Source organism: Vigna umbellata, chromosome 4, assembly GCF_029865625.1.
Source record: "Vigna umbellata cultivar VRB3 chromosome 4, Vumbellata_1.0, whole genome shotgun sequence".
Taxonomy (NCBI): Eukaryota; Viridiplantae; Streptophyta; class Magnoliopsida; order Fabales; family Fabaceae; genus Vigna; species Vigna umbellata.
The window spans coordinates 37,583,689-37,607,519 of NC_142168.1; the positions used below are offsets into that span (position 1 = coordinate 37,583,689).

General features: G+C 33.5%; 4 protein-coding genes across 4 annotated transcripts; 1 reads left to right on the plus strand and 3 right to left on the minus strand.

Annotated features, from left to right (window-relative positions):
* Positions 1-147: 147 nt before the first annotated feature.
* LOC148200084 (mogroside I-E synthase-like) lies at positions 148-1,871 on the minus strand. The gene is made up of 2 exons (XM_088111503.1): positions 1,148-1,871; positions 148-955 (listed from the first exon to the last, which is right to left on the minus strand). The coding sequence occupies exons 1-2, from the start codon at positions 1,781-1,783 to the stop codon at positions 245-247; spliced, it is 1,347 nt and encodes a 448-aa protein (XP_087967629.1). The 5' UTR covers positions 1,784-1,871; the 3' UTR covers positions 148-244.
* A 7,170-nt stretch (positions 1,872-9,041) lies between these two features.
* LOC124820276 (mogroside I-E synthase-like) lies at positions 9,042-10,856 on the minus strand. Its single transcript, XM_088114608.1, has 2 exons — positions 10,172-10,856; positions 9,042-9,981 (listed from the first exon to the last, which is right to left on the minus strand). Exons 1-2 carry the CDS (start codon positions 10,793-10,795, stop codon positions 9,271-9,273), a joined length of 1,335 nt encoding a protein of 444 aa, XP_087970734.1. The 5' UTR covers positions 10,796-10,856; the 3' UTR covers positions 9,042-9,270.
* A 5,152-nt stretch (positions 10,857-16,008) lies between these two features.
* Positions 16,009-19,765, plus strand: LOC124820279 (transmembrane emp24 domain-containing protein p24delta7-like). The gene is made up of 4 exons (XM_047291941.2): positions 16,009-16,363; positions 16,738-16,950; positions 18,544-18,620; positions 19,355-19,765. Exons 1-4 carry the CDS (start codon positions 16,148-16,150, stop codon positions 19,497-19,499), a joined length of 651 nt encoding a protein of 216 aa, XP_047147897.1. The 5' UTR covers positions 16,009-16,147; the 3' UTR covers positions 19,500-19,765.
* A 370-nt stretch (positions 19,766-20,135) lies between these two features.
* Positions 20,136-23,590, minus strand: LOC148200085 (uncharacterized). The gene is made up of 2 exons (XM_088114609.1): positions 22,278-23,590; positions 20,136-20,461 (listed from the first exon to the last, which is right to left on the minus strand). The coding sequence occupies exons 1-2, from the start codon at positions 23,520-23,522 to the stop codon at positions 20,381-20,383; spliced, it is 1,326 nt and encodes a 441-aa protein (XP_087970735.1). The 5' UTR covers positions 23,523-23,590; the 3' UTR covers positions 20,136-20,380.
* Positions 23,591-23,831: the final 241 nt, after the last annotated feature.

The following is a 23,831-nucleotide window of genomic DNA, read 5'->3' on the forward strand; positions in this document are numbered from 1 at the left end:
TAATTACTCTTTTTAACTTTATTTTCGTTCAAAAATATCAAGATGGTTGGTAGATGGATATACTATTAGTTATAATAAAATGTTCGCATGAAAATACAAGAATTATTTGTCATGTCATGGAGTACATTTGATTATGAAGCTTATGAATCTTATGAATGTATTGAATTATTGATCAACTTGTTACATGAAAATACAACACAGAAACTTCTTATCACGAAGTAATCTCCATTTTAGAACATTAAGCTTATGAATGCGATAAATTATTCACAAATTCTTTGACATTTTCATAAGAACTACCACCTTCACTAACAGCTCTTATTGCTGAAGTCCTCCACCTAATGGCATTGTTCTTCATTTCTTTAGATCCATTCATTATTTCATTTATACAGTGCTTCAGAGTTTCTCGTTGTACAACCTTTTTCTCATTAACTAGAGCTCTTGTTCCGATTTTCCAAACTTCTGAAAGAAGCTTTGCATTTATGCTCTGGTCTGACCAATATGGGATTGCAACTGTTGGAACTCCTAAGCACAAAGTTTCTAATGTTGAATTCCAACCACAGTGTGTCACAAAACATCCGACAGCCTCATGAGCAAGAACTTTCAATTGGGAACACCATGTTACTACCAAACCCTTTTCTGTTTTTTTCTCAAAATCTTTAGGAAGTTTGGTTTCTTCGGAAACTCTCACCACCCACAAGAAATAACTTGAACACTCTCTCAAACAACATGCAACTTCTTCCATTTGCTCTTCACCAAAGGAAGCCAAACTCCCAAAAGATACATAAACAACAGACCCTTTTGGCTTATCATCTAACCATTCCATGCATTCTTCAATCTTGAATTCTGTGACCCCATAATCTTGGTCATCTTCCCATTGCTTATCTAAAAAGAAAGATGGAATGTTTGGTCCTATAGTCTTAAATTGTGGCCAAACCTTCACTATCCAATCTGCTATCTAAAAGTGTTTTCTGGTCACTAAACATTACATGCGAGAAATTGGAGAAAATATATAGATATATACATATTATTATAAGAAAAGTTGTATTGTAATACGGTTTACTGTAACTTGATACAAAAACTAGAAAAACTGAAAGAATAAACATTTAAGTTAAACATAATCTATATATTGAAATTATTTGGTTGTTACCTCTTTATCCAACTCATAGAAGGTGTTGCATAGGATCCAATCAGCTTTGTGAATAATGGAGAACTGAGAAACTACAAAATCAAGAAAAGTGAAATCTTCACCAAAAAAGAAAGAAGGCATGTCCTCGAGATAAAGTTTATTCATGGCAGGAAGGGAAAACTCATGTTCTTTGAGTGGAACCTGCAACTTCCCCAAGTGAACATGATAGTATATGCTATTCACAACCATGTTTTGAGTGAGATAAGCTGCAACAACTATCCCAAATCTCTTACAAACTTCTGGTACCCAACTGAAAAATGAATCATAGACAACACAATCAACATGGTCATCATCATCTTTAGATCCACCAAGTTTCTCAAGAAGCTCAGAAAAAGTGAGTGGCCCAACTTGCCAGAAGCGTGTCAAATAGGCTTTGAAGCCACCAGCTTCTTTTGGTCCTCCATTATCAAATCCATCAGAGATGGTTTCAACGGCAATAGAAGGAGGCACAGTTTTTAAGTTATTGTAGTAGGAACGAGTTGTAACGAGAGTTATTCTCACCCCTTGTCGTTGCAGTAGTTTTGAAAATTGAAGAATGGGATTGATGTGACCTTGAGCTGGGTATGCAAATAACAAGCAGTGTGCCCTCGTAGCCATAGTTTTTGTGGTGATGTTCTTCGTTGGTGACTGCTTGCGATCTTGAGCCGTTTATGGATTGATTTATTCAATGTTAGTCATGAAAAGGACAAAATTTGGACGGCATGTAAAATCAAGTATTGAATTTGGAATAGCTCACAACATGTACTTCTTTATTATTAAATTCCAAATATGATATACGTTGAAGGTGGTAAAGAATACTATTTGTAATAAGGACTTTTTATCTTATTTGATGGCTACTAGATTTTTTAAATTCTGGTAAAAGCATATACTTACTCTACACTGTTCTTAATAATTTAACTTTTAAATTAGAATATTTATAAATAGTATATGCTACTTTAATCTACTAAAAATAGATAGATATTTATCATCCCAAAAAACCGTCATTAAAAAGCAAAATCGACTTTAAATAATTAAGATTGGATTTGTATTGTATTATCGTCTAACTCCATGCACATGTTAGAAAATGACTCCGACTTAAATAGGCTTTGAAGCCACCAGCTTCTTTTGGTCCTCCATTATCAAATCCATCAGAGATGGTTTCTGTTAGTATTTTGAGGGTTGTGAAAGGAGTAGTTGATGTGGTAGAGAAAATGTAGAGATAGTAGAATGTAGAAGTAGTAGTTGAAAGAAGTGTTGTAGTTGTCTTTAGTTGTAGTAGATGTTAGCTCATACAAATGGTAGATGTTGGCTTCATACATCAAATGGTAGAGTTCATGGGTATTTATAGACCTATAGATTATTCTAGAACATACTAGCCACAACTTATGTGGAATGTTCTAGATTTTAACCTATGTAGAATATTCTTGATTTTTCTTCCTATTTTAGGTTTTTCTAGAATATTCTAGAACTTGTATTACATTTCAATTCTTCTATCTAAGGAGCTTCTACATTCTTCTAGAATTTGCATTACACTTTAATACTCCTCCTTAATGCAAATTCGGTAACTCCAAGCATTGTGTGCAGTAGTTCAAATCTTTGTCTTGGTAACATATCTTCAATTTGATCTTCTTCCTCCATTTCCTTGACCATACTTCTTGCTTTGATGTTTCTTCATAACAGTTAGGCTCAATCATAGCCATATTGCAAGTTTCATATATGTCTACCAAAGATCTTACTCTTCTTGGACTAGATTCAGGTGAAGAATCTTGTTGTGGAGGTGGAGAAAGCATACCTGAATTTTCTACCTCTTCTTGAGTTTCTTCTTGAGATTGTTGCACTGGAAGTAAAATGTTGCTTGTAACAACTTTTTCTTCTTCCCAATTCCAAGAAGCATTTTCATCAACTTCAACATCTCGACTGATGATGAGCTTTTTTGTTTGTAGGTTGTAAACTCGATAGCCTTTTGACTGTGTGCTATATCCCAAAAATATTCCTCGTATAGTTTTGTCTTCAAGCTTGTGCCTCCTTTGATCAGGAACATGTATGTAGCAAATAGACCCAAATACTCGTAGGTGTTTAGCCGATGGCTTTCTCCCACTCCAAGCTTCAATCGGAGTCTTGTCTTGGACTGCTTTAGTTGGACATCTGTTTAGAATATAAACTGCAGTGTAAACTGCTTCAGCCCAAAATGTTTTAGGCATACTTTTCTCTTTCAGCATTGATCTTGCCATCTCCATAACTGTGCGATTCTTTCTCTCTGACACGCCATTTTGTTGTGGAGTATATGCGACTGTAAGTTGTCGCTCTATGCCTTCATCTTCACAGAATTTGTCAAACTCGTGAGATGTGTACTCCTTGCCACGATCACTTCTAAGTACTTTTAGCTGTTTTCCACTTTGCTTCTCAACAAGGGCCTTGAATTTCTTGAATACTCCAAAAACTTCTGACTTTGCCTTTAAGAAATAGACCCATGTCATTCTAGAGAAGTCATCGATGAAGAGGATGAAATACCTGTTGTTATGATGTGAAGGTGTTCTCATCGGTCCGCAAACATCGGTATGAATCAACTCCAATAAGTCTTTCGCTCTCCATGCTTTGTCTGTCGAGAATGGTAATCGATGTTGTTTTCCGAGGAGACATCCTTCACATGATTCATTATTCTCCTTCAAGCATGGAAGATCTCTCATCATGTTTTTCGTATATAGAAGTTTTAAGGCATGTGTGTTGAAGTGGCCAAATCTCCTATGCCAAAGCCATGAGTCATCAACTTCTACCTTCATGGCAATATTAGTTCCAGGTTTGAAGCTTATAGGAAAGCTTCTATTTCTCTTCTCCATTTTTACTTGGCCAATTTCTATCATTTTATTGTCATAAATTTTGCATGTATCTTTCTCAAAATGAAGAGAATATCCATTCTCCATCATTTGGCCAATACTTAAAAGATTTTCTTTAAGATTTGGAACTAGTAAAACATCCTTGATGAATTTCGTACCTTTCTTTGTCTCCACCATGACAGTTCCTTTGCCTCGAGACTCCACTGTGGTGCCATTTCCTAGCCGAACTTTGACATTGACAGATTTATCAATGTCTTTGAAGATGCTTTGATCTTTCGCCATGTGATTGTTGCATCCACTATCCAAGTACCAACTTCCTTCTCTACCAGAAGATTCTTGATTGGCGTAGAATAAGAGTTTCTCTTGATTATCTTCTTCCGCAAAGTTTGCTTGATACTTATTTTTATTACGACAATACTTTTCTACGTGACCAAATTTCTTGCAATAGTGGCATTGAGGTTTTCCATGATGCCAACAATCTTTTTCCAAGTGACTTGTCTTTTTACATATGCCACATGGAGGATATTTTTCTTGACGAGTCTTCGAGAAGCTTCTAGGATTTTCTTTATTTCTAGAAATTTATTCTCTACTTTTATTTCCTTCATATTCTTTATTCTGAGACCGTAATTTTAGTTTTGATTGAAAGGCATTTTCAACCGAGTCTTCTTCATGCCTTTTCAATCTTTGTTCATAAGCTTCAAGAGAGCCCATTAGTTGTGTGACTGACAATGTAGCCAAATCTTTTGTTTGTTCAATCGCGGTTGCGATTGCATCATACTTTTGGGGAATAGAAATTAAAATTTTCTCAACGATCTTTTTGTCAAGAATATTTTCCCCATAGGCTCTCATCTGACTAACTATTTCTTTTATTCTAGAATAGTAGTCTTTAATGGTCTCAGATTCTTTCATTCTTAATAATTCAAACTCTCGTCTTAAAGAATGAAGTTTAATATTGCGTACCTCGTCACTTCCTTGAAACTCCTCTTGTATTGTATTCCAAGCTTGTTTTGCACTTGTGGCACCAATTATCCTTGGAAAAATTGTCTCATCAACTGCTTGTTGAAGAACAAATAAAGCTCTTGAATCCTTCTGCTTGTTTTCTTTCAACTCCTTCTTTTGAGCTGCAGTAAGAGTAGAGGTGTCTTCTGGAATATTGAATCCCTCTTCTATGATATCCCATAAATCTTGAGAGCGGAAGAATGTCTTCATTTTGACACTCCAAAAATCATAATTTTCTCCTTTGAAAATAGGTACTGGAATTGATGATGTTTGATTAGTAGTAGCCATGTGTTGAGAATATATTTGGAAGTAGTAGAATGAGTTATAGTTTTGTTTGAGGTAGTTGAAAATTTTATCTACGCCCAGTAGATGACCGAACGTAGCTCTGGTACCACTGTTAGTATTTTGAGGGTTGTGAAAGGAGTAGTTGATGTGGTAGAGAAAATGTAGAGATAGTAGAATGTAGAAGTAGTAGTTGAAAGAAGTGTTGTAGTTGTCTTTAGTTGTAGTAGATGTTAGCTCATACAAATGGTAGATGTTGGCTTCATACATCAAATGGTAGAGTTCATGGGTATTTATAGACCCATAGATTATTCTAGAACATACTAGCCACAACTTATGTGGAATGTTCTAGATTTTAACCTATGTAGAATATTCTTGATTTTTCTTCCTATTTTAGGTTTTTCTAGAATATTCTAGAACTTGTATTACATTTCAATTCTTCTATCTAAGGAGCTTCTACATTCTTCTAGAATTTGCATTACACTTTAATAGTTTCAACGGCAATAGAAGGAGGCACAGTTTTTAAGTTATTGTAGTAGGAACGAGTTGTAACGAGAGTTATTCTCACCCCCTGTCGTTGCAGTAGTTTTGAAAATTGAAGAATGGGATTGATGTGACCTTGAGCTGGGTATGCAAATAACAAGCAGTGTGCCCTCGTAGCCATAGTTTTTGTGGTGATGTTCTTCGTTGGTGACTGCTTGCGATCTTGAGCCGTTTATGGATTGATTTATTCAATGTTAGTCATGAAAAGGACAAAATTTGGACGGCATGTAAAATCAAGTATTGAATTTGGAATAGCTCACAACATGTACTTCTTTATTATTGAATCATTTTTGTTATTAAATTCCAAATATGATATACGTTGAAGGTGGTAAAGAATACTATTTGTAATAAGGACTTTTTATCTTATTTGATGGCTACTAGATTTTTTAAATTCTGGTAAAAGCATATACTTACTCTACACTGTTCTTAATAATTTAACTTTTGAATTAGAATATTTATAAATAGTATATGCTACTTTAATCTACTAAAAATAGATAGATATTTATCATCCCAAAAAACCGTCATTAAAAAGCAAAATCGACTTTAAATAATTAAGATTGGATTTGTATTGTATTATCGTCTAACTCCATGCACATGTTAGAAAATGACTCCGACTTAAATATTTTTTAATATGTTTAGGGTGTTGTTTTTTTAATGAACCTTACAGTTTATAAAATTAACATTAAATCTTTCATTAATAATCGATTACAATGTTTCTAATTATTACAAATTAAATACTATAATAACTATAAAATATAACAGAATAATTTTTTACTCTTCCTATCCTTTCATTTGCTTTATCAATTTAAATATTTACACTCATAATAACTTTCTTTGTTATTGGGTTAAACAATATATAGTTCTTAGTTTTATTTTCATACCTAATGACATTATAATAAGAAAGAGCTTTTTTGACGTTTGTTATTTTTATTTTTAACGTCCATTAAAACATATACATAATATAAGAGGAAGTCAATTTAACCTTAGAATAAATAAAAGAAATTGATTGACGTTGGAAAACAGACTATTGAAACATCCTTCAACACTCAACGTCATGCCTTGGTTGCTGAGCAAAAGTTTTTGGGTGGCCTTTGGAATTTCAAGTGAAGGGTGTTTGACATCAAAATTCATCCTTTTGACGTCGTTCTTTGTAGGTCACGCCTTGCCTGTTCAACGAAGGTTTCTTTCTGGAATTGGCATTGCAAACTTTTTGATGTTTGAAGAAATTCATTTTTTACTTCAATTGACGTTGGAAAAGGTTATTTGACATCAAAAAGTGCACTTTCCTACATCCTATTTTAATAAAAGATTCGTTTTTACAGTTTTACCAAACTTAAAAAGAGAAAACTAGTTTTTCATTTCATGTATCCAAAACTTATTTTGAAATTTGTTTGAATTAATCAAAACTATAAACTAAATATATAATAAATAAAATTAAAAACTAAAAGTTATCAAAACTCAAAGTATTAAAGCTAAATTAATGTATGTCCTAACTCCATCGATCCAAAAGATATGTGGTCCATTCCTATCATATCTTCATCATTGTGGCATCTGCTATTAGTGATGAATTGTTGAACTGCTGCAAAAACAAGACAACTTTATATTTCTATTCTAATGTTCAAAATTGAATGTAATTTGTAAGATATGAAAGATATATTATCTCAGTCCAATCATCTCTAATTTCTGATCGAGTGATAATTTTGATCTAAGACATGATGTAGTAGGTGCATGTCCATGAATCTAACTACATGTTACTCTAAACATGGCAAAAAAATAGTCAAATATGAAGGTCTAAATTTCACATACAAAAATTAATAAGTTAAAGATCAATTAAGCTCAATTTTTGGATACAATATTTGAATTTATTGTGCTCGAGGCCTACCCATAACTGTAATTCAATTTGAAACGTTAATTGATATCAGAATTTCCCTTTTCAAACCTCTAATTTCTTCTTGGATAGTCCAAAGGTTATTTATGTGCATATTCATGCAACCATATAACGTCCAAAAGGTGAAATTCCAACATAAATTGATGTCGGAATTCTCTTTTCTCAACGTCAATTGGGCATATGATGTCGGAATGTTGGAATTTTCAACGTCTAAATAGGATAGATATTTACAACAATATGACTGGTCATTTTTAATATTAGTTTTTTATATGCTGATTTTGAATGGTAGATGTGGAACGCTTATTTGGCACTAGTGTAAATACATTTTTCTTGCTTCTATCTTCAAGCTTGGTTCGCTATTAAGCTAGAACATGACCATAAGCTACACTGCCAAACACAAACTCTAAGAGGAGACACACTTAGCTTTCTTCAACTCCAAAGTTCTTTGCACATAGATACTACATAGCTTCATCCTAAAAACTCCTTTGGCATATTCTTGCTTTTAAACATTTTTTGAATCATATCAAAGATGGTTCGATTTTTTCTCTGTGCAACTCTGTTTTATTGGAGTGAGTATGGTGTTGTCAGGAATCTTCTTATCCTTCACGAAGTACTTCATGAGCTTGGTTGATATAAACTCCCCTCAGTAACTGAATAGATTAGTTGTTTGTCTCCTTCTCAATCATCACTTTAAACCTTTTAAACACTTTGATCATCTTAAATTTCTCCTTCAAGAAATACTTAGGTTTCCCTTGAAAAATAATCAATGAAAAAAATAAAATACCTTTTTCCAATAAAAGAATCGTATGTAAATGGTCCAGATAAGTATGTATGGATTAATCCAAGTTGTTCTCTTGCTCGATAATCAGATGTCCTTATAAACGAAGTTCATCTAGTCATAAAAAGCATAAATAAAATACAATACAATATTATATATTTGTAGTTGTTGCACACAATATTCTTTTACAAGATGACAATTAATAAGTATAATTCAACAAGACAATAAAATAATTCACACGAAAGAAGAAAATACATGGACAACTAGTTCTTATAAATACATTATAAAAAAATCAAAATCTAAATTTGTTGAAGTTTATTGCCTTTTACAATAATTTATACACATTACTTCGTCGATTTATAGGTTTAATTATTTTTTTCCACTTTATTTTCGTTCAAAAATACCAAATTGGTCTACCAATTTATTTTATATTTATATATATATATATATATATATATATATATATATATATATATATATATATATATATATATATATAATTAGATAATGCAATGCAGCATGTTCTGTATATACACAATAATCCACCACTTCATTTTCAAATTTACTGATAAACAAATATAACTATACAAAAGGCAACCTAAATGATAAAATGGATATACTATTACTTATAATAAAATGTTTGCATGAAAATTTAACAGGAATTATTTGTCCTGTCATGGAGTACATTTGATCATGAAGCTTATGAATGCACTGAATTATTGACCAACCTGTTACATGAAAATACAACACAGAAACTTTTGATCACGAAGTAACATCAAGCTTATGAATGTGATAAATTATTCACAAATTCTTTCATATTTTCATAAGAACTACCACCTTCACTAACAGCTCTTACTGCTGAAGTCCTCCACCTAATGGCATTGTTCTTCATTTCTTTAGATCCATTCATTATTTCATTTATACAGTGTTGCAGAGTTTCTCGTTGCACAACCTTTTTCTCATCAACTAGAGCTCTTGTTCCAACTTTCCAAACTTCTGAAAGAAGCTTTGCATTTATGCTCTGGTCTGACCAATATGGTATTGCAACTGTTGGAACTCCTAAGCACAAAGTTTCTAATGTTGAATTCCAACCACAGTGTGTCACAAAACATCCGACAGCCTCATGAGCAAGAACTTTCAATTGGGAACACCATGTTACTACCAAACCCTTTTCTGTTTTTTTCTCAAAATCTTTAGGAAGTTTGGTTTCTTCGGAAACTCTCACCACCCACAAGAAATAACTTGAACACTCTCTCAAACAACAAGCAACTTCTTGCATTTGCTCTTCACCAAAGGAAGCCAAACTCCCAAAAGATACATAAACAACAGACCCTTTTGGCTTATCATCTAACCATTCCATGCATTCTTCAATCTTGAATTCTGTGACCCCATAATCTTGGTCATCTTCCCATTGCTTATCTAAAAAGAAAGATGGAATGTTTGGTCCTATAGTCTTAAATTGTGGCCAAACCTTCACAATCCAATCTGCTATCTAAAAGTGTTTTCTAGTCAGTACACATTACGTGCCAGAAATTGGAGAAAATATCTAGATATATACATAGTATTATAAGAAAAGTTCTCATGCAATATGATTTTTAGTGTAACCTGATACAAAATTACAAGACATTGAAAGAATAAAAATTTAAGTTAAACAAAATATATTGAAACTGTTTGGCTGTTACCTCTTTATCCAGCTCATAGAAGGTGTTGCATAGGATCCAATCAGCTTTGTCAATACTGGAAAACTGAGAAACTAAAAAATCAAGATAAGTGAAATCTTCAACAAAGAAGAAAGAAGGCATGTCCTCAAGATATAGTTTAGGCATGGCAGGAAGGAAAAACTCATGTTCTTTGAGTGGAACCTGCAACTTCCCCAGGTGAACATGATAGTATATGCTATTCACAACCATGTTTTGAGTGAGATAAGCTGCAACAACTATTCCAAATCTCTTGGCAACTTCTGGTGCCCAATTGAAGAAGGTATCATAGACAACACAATCGACATGTTTTGATCCATCAAGCTTTTCAAGAAGTTCAGAAAAAGTGAGTGGCCCAACTTGCCAGAAGCGTGCCAAGTAGGCTTTGAAGCCACCAGCTTCTTTTGGCCCTCCATTATCAAACCCATCAGAGATGGTTTCAACCGCAATAGAAGGATGCATAGTTTTTAAGTTATTGTAGTAGAAACGAGTTGTAACGAGAGTTATTCTAACCCCTTGCTGTTGCAGTAGTTTTGAGAATTGAAGAATGGGATTGATGTGACCTTGAGTTGGGTATGCAAGTACCAAACAGTGTGCTCTTGTAGCCATGGTTTTCTTCACTTTTTGTGGAGATTTTCAACTTGTTCTTCGTTGGCGAGTGCTTGCGATCATGAAGATTTTATGGGTTGATTTATTCAATGTTAGCCATGAAAAGGACAAAGTGTGGACGGCATGTAAAATCAAGTGTTGAAGGTGACAACATGTACTTCGTTGTTATTAAATTCCAAATATGATATACATTGAACGTGGTAAAGAATACTATTTGTAATAAGAACTTATCTCATTTGAAGGTTACTAAAAATTTTTAATTCTGGTATTCTTATTCTGCACTCTTCTTAATAATTTAACTTCTAAATTATGATATTTCTAAATAGTATTTGCTACTTTAATTTACTGAAAAGGATAGATATATATATATTGTAAAAAAGCCGACACTAAATAGCATAATCGACGTTAAATAATTATTAAGATTGGATTTGCATTGTACTTCCGTGTAACTCTGAATTCAATAATATTCTTCACTTTTAAATTGCCTTACAGCTAATAGGACAAACTGTGAAAGGCGTGTAAATCAACTGTTGAATTTATATTATTAATTTCCAAGTATGATACATTAAAGGTGGTAAGGATACTATTTGTTAAGGACTTTTCATCTCATTAGATGGTTACTAAGTTTTTTAAATTATGGTAAACGGATACTTACACTACGTGTTCTTAACAATTTAACGTATAAATTATAATATTTTAAAATAATATATTCATCACTTTAATTTACTAGAATAAAATATATACTAGGTTAAATATATTTTTATCCTTAAATTATTACATGATTTTGGTTTTAATCTCTCTCATAAAGTTTAATCTATTTTCATCCTTCTTTTTTTTAGCAAGTTTTGGATTTAGTTTGTATGATTAAAATGTTTTTTTTTTCTTAGGTAAGTAACGAATACAAAAAAATATATAGTTAATGAGAAAAATGGATGTAGATGAATAAGATAAATGTAGATCAAATATATAAGTTCAAATAAAGAAGATGAGAATATGAAGTAAAATTAGAAAAAAAAAAATATGAAAGTGGTCACTCAGAAGAACATGTTATATATGAAAGTGGAGAACACGGTCACATAAATAGAACTTGCAACAAAAAAATAATAGTTTTAATTTTTATGGATGATTTATGTGGTTTTTACATATCATTTGGTCCTATGGTCTTAAGATTTGGCCAAATCTTCACAGCCCAATCTACTATCTAAAAAAAGAGTGCATGCTCAATTTAACAAATTTCAATGTGATATATATTTTATTAAAAATGTGAACTTTAAATCTAAGACATAATTATAAATGGATTACCAAAATTAAAAACATTATGGGGTGATATTTTTAACATGTGTAATGACGTGGTCAATTTAAGAAAACATTTATGTAATATTAATTATTTATATTTAATAAGTTAAATATTTTACTATAAAATAGTAAATGAAATACATTAAAAACAAAGTAAAACCACTATCCAAATAAAAAACAAATTAGCTTATTGAATTATGGGTGATGATACAAATAGCATATTTTCTACTCAACACCGATTAAAAAACATTTTTGTTTTAAAATATATAATGGATTAAAATGAATTAAGGAAAAAGTTTAAAGTCTTAATTAAAAAAGTTGGTCTCTTTGGTTTATTTTTATCTTTATATTTCTTTTTGTCGATTAAATTTTTTTTAAAAAAAAATCCTCAATATAATCACTTCCATTAAATTATGTCACTTGTCATCTAGATTTGTAATGGAAGTTGAAAGTGATAGGTGTCAAAATTAGAAAGGTTTTAAAATAGAAAATGACGTAGATTTTTACCTATAACATTTTTAAAGGATCTTAACCTCAATTTAATGAATAAAAAAAATTACGTTAAGTTATTTTAAAAAATATAAAAAAAATTAATTGATTAAAAATATATAAATATAAAAAAATGAAAGATGTAAATATAATAATCAAATTACTAATTAAATTAAAATTAAAATATTAGTATTTTATATATTAAGGGTTGGAAAAGTGTATAAAAATTGAAACACGTATATTTATAATTTTCCTTGAGACTAACATTATCCCCTTTCCAAATGTGTGAATCTAACATTGAGCAATCACAAACTAAAAAAAAAAACCATTTTTAAAATTTGAAGCTATAATCTACAATATAATATTTCATCTATAATATTTTTCTCTTTGAAACATCTTCTTTTTTGTTATCATCTACAATATAATAAAAAAATGCTAATTAATAATATTGAAACACAAAATAATAAATAATTAAATTAAATTAGGTGGATTGGTGAGCCAACCCGGCTTACCACGGGTTCAACCTGGTGAGCCAGGTTTTAAGTGAATCGGGTTGAAAAATAACCCGTATAAAAAAATTACATTTGTCTTTATAGGTGACGTTAATGGGACGTCAGACTCTACAGGTCCGACGTCTTTATAAATGTCGGTTTACACCAACACCGACGTCTATAGACGTCGGACATGGCATTAACCGACGTCTACTACAACTCGTTTCTTTGGGTAGCGTAGTATCATCTTCTTCGTTTGCTTGTTTTGTCATAAGAAAAGCTTGCATCTTTTGGACCTCTTATGACATTTCAACCAAAAACCGAATCTCGGTACTTGCCTAATTCCATTCCAACCGATAATGAAAATGAATACGGTGACATGAGAACTAGGCAAGGATCCAAGTTCGGTTTTGGATTGAAATGCTATAAGACATTCAAAAGACGCAAGCTTTCCTTACGAGGAAACTAGCAAAGGGAGAAGGTGTTATACTACGCTACCCAAAGACACAAGAAAAACTGCACAAAAACACAACAAAAACTCATTTTAATCGGTTCAAATGGAATCCATCAAAGACTAATTTAATCGGAGTAAATGTAAGTTTAAACGGTTCAAAAGAGACAAAACGCACCTGAAAATGCAATGCCGCAGGGAGAAAAGGCGAGAAGGAAGAGGATGAAGTGACCTTAATCGCGGGTTTGATTTCTGATTTAACAAGAACCCAAACGTCGGGCACAGGGGGCACCGACGTCTATTCTCGACTAGACGTCGGGGACTTCACTAATATGACGTCCATTCAATTTTAAAATTAATATCCGTGGTGTATATAGACGTCGGACGTAAGGGTAGCCGACGTCCAAAACAACTTTTCACCTACCTGTCAGGCATATAAACGTCGGGCTTGGCAGGATCAAACGTCTATATGGCGGAAAAAAAGAACTTTCCATCTACCATTCAGACATATAAACGTCTGTTAGGAGGGGCACCAACGTCCATAATATTAGAGACGTCGGGGACCCCCTAACCGACGTTTATATGCTCAACTTATTTACAAAAATGTCATCGGTCAATAATTTACGTTGGTTATTTGGTAGTCCGACGTCTACGGGTGACGTTAAAGGTCAATTCTGCACTAGTGACAAGAGGGTGGTGAATAATGTGAGAAATATTGTACACATTCACTTGGGTGAAATAGAATCATAGGTCACATTCTTCCTTCATACTAAACTTTTAATTTACTATTTGAAAATTGTATATTATCGAGTGATTTATGAGTAATTCAAGTTTATTAATACTAAAAAATTCATTGATAAAATAATTGTCAATAAGTTTTGTACACCTAATTAAAAAAATCATCTTATCGACTGATTTATGAGTAGTTCAAGTTTATTAATACTAAAAAAATTCATTAATAAAATAACCGTACACCTAATTAAAAAACTCATCTTCAAACGGATACCATGAGACGCTAGCTAATACCTACTACTTTCGAACTCAATCTGATTTTGCAAACCATTCATATTTTAATTTTTTTTATATGAAAACTTTGATGATTTCTTTATATTTATATAAATAAATTTTTATTAGTTGTCTCGTGATTTCGGTTTTATATATATATATATATATATATATATATATATATATATATATATATATATATATATATATATATATATATATATATATATATATGGGTTTGTTAAGTTGTGTACGTCTATTTTTTTGTTTGTACATTTTAATAATGTTTATCAGATTTTAATAGACAAAAATGCTCTAACATATCATGGATTTTAAGTTTTAAAATACCTAAACGTTTTCGCTGTCATCTCTACCTTAGTTTCAAGTGAAAAAAATGAGAAACACTTGCCTAACTGTAGTTTATCTTTCTCACTTATCCAATTTGTTTATCTCTCATATCCAAACTTTCCCCCTCACCCACATACAACAACCCGCGACACCGCAATTTGTTGTTTTTTTGCTATGATTGTTCATTTGTTTTCTAGTTTAATGACAAAATAATTAATGATGTTGATTGGAGAGTTGTGTTATATATTTTAGAATTAATAGTTTATCTTCTAAGATACACTTAAACACGTGTTTTGATGTTTTCTTCATTATTGCTATGAGAAGTGGTTAGGTTAGGGATTCCATTATGGATTGACTGATGGTTAGGCAAGTGTTTCTGATTTTTCAGATGGATCTAGCGTAGGGATGATAGAGAGAATGTTGGAGTGATAGAGATCAAAGATAAAGGGTTGAGAGAATGAGGGAGGTGAACAAGGGTTTGAGGGTATTTTTTTTATTTTTTTAGTTTTGAGAATGAAAATTAATAAAATACCCTTAACCTTAAAACTTAGAAGTAATGATATATTATATTATTTTTGTCTAATAATATCCGATACACATTATCAAAATGTACGAACTGAAAAACAAGCGCAAGTTAGCAAACCCACACACACAAGCGCAAGTTAGCAAACCCACACACACACACACACACACACATATATATATATATATATATATATATATATATATATATATATATATATATAAAATTAATCTTATCTTATTTTTTAATGTAATTATGTAAGTCTCCTATTTTGATATTGGATGAACATATGACTTTTACACCCAATATTAATACATTATGTTATTTCAAAATTTGTTTTTATTTTTTAATCTTTTCCTATATTAATTCTCTTCAAAATTTGTCAACATTAATAAATAGTTATATTTTTAATTTATATATTCAAGTCACAATAATAACCTTTTTATCTTTGTTTGTTGTTAAGGAACGTAAAAACGTATTTATTTTTATAAATGTTTTATTTATGTTGTAAAAGTGTATTAATTAGTTGAATGAAAAAGGAAGTTAATAACAGATTCTCACAATATAAATAAAACATTTGTAAGTATGTTTCATCTGTTATGTTCCTTAACAACCAAAAGCCCCGGTGGTTACTTTTTGCATATCGCGCTCCGTTTTGAGTTCACTCTGCGAGGTGCCGTTTTGGCCATCCTTCTTCGTTCCCTTTCAAATCCTAATCTACCGATCAGATCCCAAATTGGGAACACCCCATGGCAGCAATGTTCAATTCGGTTGGTCCCCTCGCACTTCTCACCCTGGCATTGACCTTTAGCCTCGCGTATTCGATGCAGTTCGAGCTTCATTTGGGTCACACCAAGTGCATTTCAGAGGACATTAAGGCCAGTGCGATGAGTGTGGGAAAGTACAGTGTCGTCAACCCTTCCGAAGGTTACCCAAACTCCGATTCCCACAAGATCATTGTCAAGGTAACTTCGTGATTCAATCACTGTCAAACCCTTTCTTTCATAGTGAAAAATGAACTCTCCCAATGTTATAACTCGCAAAGCCAAATGTAGCTAATAGGACCACAATTGCAGTTGCGGGCACCCAAAATACCTAGGCTTTGCAATTAAAATCGCGGGTTTTAACTGTTTTATAAAACCTCGTCCTTTCTGAATGAAAAGTAAAGCCTCGAATCTTAAATGGGTCAGCTGTAGAATGTCTCCTGGTTGTTTGTGATTTGCTTTGTGGTTTGGGTTTCTGAATTTGGAATGTGGTGTGATTGTTGGGACAATGGGGTCCTGTGGTTTTGTTATCAACGTGGGTTTGACTGAGATTTTGGATGTGTGTGTTTTTCCAGGTGTCATCGCCTCATGGGAACATGTATCACTTTGGGGATCATGTGGATTCTGGTAATTATGCATTTACTGCATCTGAAGCTGGTGACTACACGACTTGCTTTTGGCTTCCGGATGAGAAGGATGCGCCACCAATGGTGACTGTTGAATTTGAGTGGAGAACTGGGGTTGCTGCCAAAGACTGGTCCAAGATTGCCAAGAAAGGGCAGGTTGAAGTAAGTAGTTTTATCACATTTCCATAACTTGCATTTGCTCGCGTGTATGTGATAGATAGTTTTTTTTTTAATCATTATTATATCATTTTAACTCTTTCTGTGTTTTTTCTTTTTTGAGAAACCCCTGTGTCGCAGTACCAAACCTGAATATTGAGGAGGGCTGAATTAGGCAATAGGCAGGTTTCTGCAATGTAAACTTTGTCAAATGTTTTTTATACTGAACAACAATGTAATTCTGCTAAGCTTTGTACGAAACAATTGAGAAATCTTGCTCTATTAATTCTTTTCCCCCTGAAAATTTAGGTTTGGTGGCCCGTTTAGTGAATTTACTGGCTAAGAGAAGTTTTAGCGTGCCCTTTTTATGCCACAGCAGATATATATAGCCAACTTGCACAGTGAAGTAATGCACTCAGAAGTTATTGTGTGCTCTTGTCATTGTTTTGGACACCCGCAGGATTATTAACTAATGCTATGCTTCTGTCTTTCTATTGTATTTGGAATATGATACTGTATAATATATAGTTACAATATCGTAGTGTTTTCCCTTATATGTGAAAAATTAGTCTAACCTATTTTATCAATCTAGTTTTTCTATGACGAAATCATAACTATCAATCAAGGGTAACAGCATGAAATGGTCACCCTTGAAAACTGTGGCAGTATAAAGGAAAACTTGTGTATTTTTTCAAAACTAAAAGAAGTTTTACATAGAATCATCCTCAATCTGGTAGCAACAAGAGCATAGGAATGATGCCAAAGAAAGAAGGAAAAAGGAGCTGAACAGCGTACTCTCACAGAAAGAATAAAAAGAACATAGACCTTGAAAGTGTGAAGGAACAAATGTCAACTCAGGAAACTTTTTGAGTAAAGAACTGATGAAGAAGGGTTTCTAAATCAAAATTAATTAGAAAATGGGGTAGAATCACAATTCCCCTACCCCCGCCCCAAACAAAATTGTTTAAGCCCCAAAATGGGTTTTAAAATCCTATCACAAGACTTCCACTGTAGTGCATGAAAACCTGCTATTTTGGGAATGACTGCTACTGAAAACTGCTCTGCAGTTTGTATCTTGCAGTAGCCTAGGGAACACACACTATAACGTCATAATAGGTCCTTCATGAAATAACGGAATAAATCAATTTAAAAATCTCAGTTCATGGAATTTTCTGAAATTCTAGTTCTTGTACTTATAGAGAAATCAAGGAACTAGCATAAAACTGTCTGAGAAAGGATGTACCAGTAACCCAGATTTAGCTTTACACTACTGCTTTGGATCCATATGTTTATTTTAACCATGACTGTGTAGCTCACCCATTCTTTACGTTTTGGTGTGCATCTTTCTTGCTTAAGATGTCAAATCCCCCAATTATGAACATTTATTATATCATTGTTCAATTGTCTTTCATTGTAAATGTTCCATGTTTAGTTGCTACTAAATTTTATGTGAGCTTACACAAGGTAGTCATATGATTATGAACGCCATCCTAATTTCTTAACATTTGTAAGTTATAGGGATAGGGGTTTCTGTTTTAAAGATCTAGGTGTTTTTGGTCTTTGTTTGTTTATTGATGTGGTTTTCCCCCTTTTGTCTAGGTAATGGAATTTGAGTTGAAGAAGCTATATGATACTGTCTTATCAATCCATGATGAAATGTTTTATCTTCGAGAAAGGTATTATTGCAATGACTTCGGCTAACTAACTAATCTCTTGAATTAGTATATAATGGTTCCATGTGATCTTTTGATGGAGAAGATGATTTGCTTAATTCATTCATAATTTTGCTTAAATGGAAGATAAATGATTTATCTGTTCCGTTAGAAGAAACTGGAATCTTTTTCTGTGCAGCTACGTATTCCTCCCAATCTGTCCATGTACTATCTGGAATACATCATGGTTAATCTAAGCCTTGCATCAACTGTTTATATTCTCTTTACATTAAAGAATGGTCACTACACAATTAATTTGTTTGTTCCTGAGTCAGATAAAGATAGGGATGAAATCCCTGGACCTAATCAATAAATATGGAGAAAGAAATGTGGATAGTTTATGGCATTACTTTTTCTTCCATGTTTGATAACCTTCATTATTCTCTTCCATCAACTATATTGTGTTTTCCAATAATTTAATAGCTGGAGTGGGTCAGAAACTTGTTCTCTGTTATGCCTCCACTAAAAATAATTTCTTTGCTAACATGTTGTTCTGTATGGTTTTCCTAAGAATGAGATGCCTAGGATCAAGTAGTTGGGTATATAACTGATGACAAACTTCTATTTTTTACGTTAAGTTTTGGATGGTTTGGCTTTTCGTGGTCATGCAAATACTGCAGCATTAGAGTTTGCGTTCATTCTAGAAGTGTTTTTTAGTGCATTTTGCTGACCTGTTTTTATCCATGTGTCTTATGTAGGGAGGAAGAGATGCAAGATCTTAACAAGGCAACTAACACCAAGTTGTTTACTTTAAGTTTCCTTTCGATTGCGGTTTGCTTGTCTGTGGCTGGTCTGCAAATATGGCATTTGAAGACATTCTTTGAGAGGAAGAAGCTCCTCTAAATTCATAGCACGAAGTTTGTTCACTTTGCTTCTATTTTTTTTATTTAATTTCCTGTTCTCTGGTTGTTCCTTGTGTATCCAAGTGTATGATTATTATATCTTTCATTTTTTTTACACTTCATTTCATGGTAATTAGGAATATCTGCCCATTGCAAGTCATGCTAAATGTATTTGTATTAACTTCTGAATAATAGTTATCTTTCTCTACAGACCCTTTAATTTGTAATTGGAATGATTGAATTTTAATTTTTTATTATGAAAGCCCATCAGTAACTCCTTCAAAACACGAAAGGTAGAAGCGGGAATTATTTATATTCAAATGAAACACCATTGCTATGTTATCATGCTCATGCATCTCTTAACAAATTACTGCATGTTCATATTTGACGTGCAAAATCCTCACATCCAGATAGAAGCTTTTACTTTACTGATATAGCTTATGCATCTTGTATAAATTTGATTTTATTTCTTGTCCCTCTACTAATGCATTTCCAATCCTATGTTTAATGTTACTTTAAAATTTAATTTACATTATTTGTTTCAGATTTTGTTGAAATTAATTTGAACATTGATGTAATTGTTTCAGTTATGAATTCAAATTATATTTAATATATTCTATTAGGAAGATAAATGATGTTGCAGGACGGCCAAATGCATTCAAACTTTGGAAAGTGAAAATACATTAACACACAAACTCGAACATTAGGGATACTATTATCACACAAAAGCCAATGACCTCACATTTAGTTTAGACCAACAGTGCTTAAAGCTCAAGACATCATAGTAATAGTCTAAACACGCAGGAAGGTATAATGGTGTCAACCCTTTATTTAGTAGGTAATTATGGGGTGACTTTCAAACAGCAACCACTGGCATTTTGATTACTCATCGGCATAACTATTGTGATGATGGTGATGCTTGTGGTGATGCTTCTTCCTATCATCATCATCCGAGTCATCACCCTGCAATGATAGGAAAATATCAGCAAATGGATACCAACTTCAATAGAAATGCTTTATGCACACAGATATAACATTCACAACTACAGGGTAGCATTTTATTATGTTTAGATAAAAATTGGAAACATGACTATGGAAATTGCAATACACATTCCCAAATTCTGGGTCGCAACGTAAGAACAATTTGTTGATTTAGGTAGTAAAAGCACCTACTCCGCCAACTAGCATTCAAACATATAATCGTTCTGCTTGCAAAACCTATTACATACATCTTACAGGGGGATGGGACAGAAGAAGCAATCTTTATTGATTGCAAAACCTATTAAACATATCATGTTCAGTTATCAAATTTCAGTAGGAAGCACAAAACTTACATTTTGAGTCTCAATTTGTAATCTCTCCATCTTTTTTGTGCATACTCAGTGACTATATTAAACATATCATGTTCAGTTATCAAATTTCAGTAGGAAGCACAAAACTTACTTTTTGAGAGTCAATTTTGTAATCTCTCTATATAAGCTTTTTTCAGTGTATAGCTTTTTTGTGCATACTCAGTGACCATATTCATTTAATAATTTAAATAGTATTAAATCTTCCACGAATACATTCAATTCCTCTAGAACTTCCAAACAAAAAGGAATGGGAAGTTTCCTCTATTCCATCATTATGTACTCAAATAATGATATAGCAATTTTATCCCATTCCATCTGATATCAAATTCAACCGATTACACCCATCGCCATTTTCCAACATGAAATTGATTAAAATAAAACTGTTGAGGGTGAAAAGTTGTTTGGAGAAAAGAAAATAGTTAATTTTTTGGAGACGGGCCATAAAACAAATTACTGTAGCCATTGAACAAAAAAAATGTGTAAACGGAAGTCTAGGAAATGCTAAGCTAGTCTAGTTTTATATGAAAAATGTAACATGTTAACTGATATTTGATTACACATGTTTCAGGTCAGCCTTAGCACCCTTGATCCTTATCATGCATTCATTAGAAAGTAAGTTCAAAAGGATTCTTGATCTATTAAAACGCAACACCAATGATCTATATTTATAACAACGCATGAAAACGCATGAAAGTAATCCACTGAATCATGTACAAGAAGAAACAATGCAACTAACTCTGAACACGAATACAAGGTTTTGGAACGTTACAATGAAGCAAACCAAACTTTAACAAAACCAAATCCATGAAACTAGCAATGTACACATTGTATCATATACCATAAAGGAAAAAACTTCGATACAGTTCCTATATAGTTTCAATGTTGTTTTCTAATCAGAATTAAAGTTTTATTTCTGTAATTCACGTAATAAAGATTTGTGTTGAAGGTTAAAATAGGTGTTACTAACTGAAACTCCAATTCTAACAAAAGATAAACACCAAATAGACATAAGGAAACTCCAATTATAACAAGTGGTAAGAAAATAGAAGATATATGACAAGAAATTAAAATTTACATAATAATACTACATATCAATTAGTTCAAGCAATTACACCATTACAATGCACAAACAATATAAGATATGAACCATGCACATAATTCGAGTATTGCTTGCAACGGCAAAAAAAAACATCTTTATTAAAGAACACCAAGTTACCAATTAGTGATTTTAATTTCAGTACACTACCAGTATAACTATGAACTAATCAGAAATCACTTTAATTATGCCTTCTAAGGAAGTAATCAGTAATCTTATCACCGTATATGATCATTTGTGATTAGATAGCAAAGTAAAGTCCCTGTACACTACAAATCACAGACTACATAAACTCATTAGTTGAAGGAATGCACGAGGCAGTAGTACTTACATATTTCTTGCGTCCATAGGCCTCATCATCATTATCATCACGCTTCTCATAGCTAGGCTTTCGGTATCCCTCCTCCTGAGGTGGACGCCCATAACCATACTCAACACCTCCTTGGCTCCCATAGCTAGGTTTCTCATCATACTCACTCCTCCCTCCATAACCATACCCACTGTCCTGCTGCTGCTCTTCCCCGTACCCACTACTCTTCCTTCCACCATACCCAGATCCATATTCACTCCCCTCCGTTCTTCCACCATACCCGGATCCATATTCAGATTCTTGCCTCCTTCCACCATACCCGGATCCATATTCAGTCTCCTCCTTCCTTCCACCATACCCGGATCCATATTCTGATTCCTCCTTCCTTCCACCATAACCAGACCCATATGCAGATTCCTCCTTCCTTCCACCATATCCCGACCCGTATTCAGATTCTGGCCTGCTTCCTCCATAACCGGATCCATAGTTAGATTCCTCCTTTCTCCCACCATACCCAGATCCATATTCAGACTCCTCCTTTCTTCCACCATATCCCGACCCATATTCACCTTCTTGTTTCCTACCACCATACCCGGATCCAAAATCTGACTCCTGCTTCCTACCATACCCAGTCCCATATTCAGATTCCTCTTTTCTTCCTCCATAACCAGATCCATATTCAGATTCCTCCTTTCTCCCTCCATAACCAGACCCATATTCTGATTCCTCCTTTCTCCCTCCATAACCAGTCCCATATCCAGATTCCTCCTTTCTCCCTCCATAACCTGTCCCATATCCAGATTCCTCCTTTCTCCCACCATACCCAGACCCATATTCAGCTTCCTCCTTTCTCCCGCCGTACCCGGATGACCCGTATTCAGATTCCTGCTTCCTGCCATACCCGGATCCGTATTCCGACCCGGATCCGCCATACCCGGATCCAGCGGCGGGGTTGAAGCCTGCAGGTGCAGGCCTAGGTTTGGGGCGAGAGTAGCTGCTATACTCAGTGACGAGGGCTTCGTCTCCATAAGCAGAGGGTTCAGCGTTGGAACTGTATTGAGGGCGATCGTAGTCAAAGCTGTCGTCGGCGGAGGAAGAGTTTCCAATGGGGTAGCATGTCTCTTCGGAGGGAGGGACAGGACGGCCGTAGGTGAGGGAGATGTCGTAGCCGCCGCCGTAGGGGGTGGGATCGTACTCGTCGAAGTCGTCGATCTTGTCCCCGTGGCCTTCGTAGCCGCCGTGGTGGCCCCTTGAAAAGAACGACATTTTCACTCTCTCTCGTTTGTGATCGTGCAATTAGGAAATGGGAAGCAGCGAGATTGATTATGATTCTCAATCCGCGGTGCTTCTTTATGCTACGATGGTGGAGCATCTAAACGACATCGTTCCTGGGACTGTGACTATGATTGTTCTTGTTTTGTGGACCCACACGTTTCCAACGGAAAACCGACACATTTTGTAAACGTCCTCAATCTTATTAAAAAGAATAAGAGAAATTTTTATTTTTTTTTATAAATTTAGTTTGGATATAATAAGTCAATAGGTTTAATTGTAATTTTTTTTTATAATTTTAAT

What these genes read in the sequence shown, in the direction of transcription:
- LOC148200084 (XM_088111503.1), bottom strand. Translation starts at nt 1,783, where the DNA reads ATGGCTACGAGGGCACACTGCTTGTTATTTGCATACCCAGCTCAAGGT. An exon ending in TCTATGAGTTGGATAAAGAG is followed by an intron (nt 956 to 1,147) that starts GTAACAACCAAA and finishes AAACACTTTTAG; the next exon opens with ATAGCAGATTGGATAGTGAA.
- LOC124820276 (XM_088114608.1), bottom strand. Translation starts at nt 10,795, where the DNA reads ATGGCTACAAGAGCACACTGTTTGGTACTTGCATACCCAACTCAAGGT. An exon ending in TCTATGAGCTGGATAAAGAG is followed by an intron (nt 9,982 to 10,171) that starts GTAACAGCCAAA and finishes AAACACTTTTAG; the next exon opens with ATAGCAGATTGGATTGTGAA.
- LOC124820279 (XM_047291941.2), top strand. Translation starts at nt 16,148, where the DNA reads ATGGCAGCAATGTTCAATTCGGTTGGTCCCCTCGCACTTCTCACCCTG. An exon ending in CCCACAAGATCATTGTCAAG is followed by an intron (nt 16,364 to 16,737) that starts GTAACTTCGTGA and finishes GTGTTTTTCCAG; the next exon opens with GTGTCATCGCCTCATGGGAA. An exon ending in CCAAGAAAGGGCAGGTTGAA is followed by an intron (nt 16,951 to 18,543) that starts GTAAGTAGTTTT and finishes CCTTTTGTCTAG; the next exon opens with GTAATGGAATTTGAGTTGAA.
- LOC148200085 (XM_088114609.1), bottom strand. Translation starts at nt 23,522, where the DNA reads ATGTCGTTCTTTTCAAGGGGCCACCACGGCGGCTACGAAGGCCACGGG. An exon ending in CCTATGGACGCAAGAAATAT is followed by an intron (nt 20,462 to 22,277) that starts GTAAGTACTACT and finishes CTATCATTGCAG; the next exon opens with GGTGATGACTCGGATGATGA.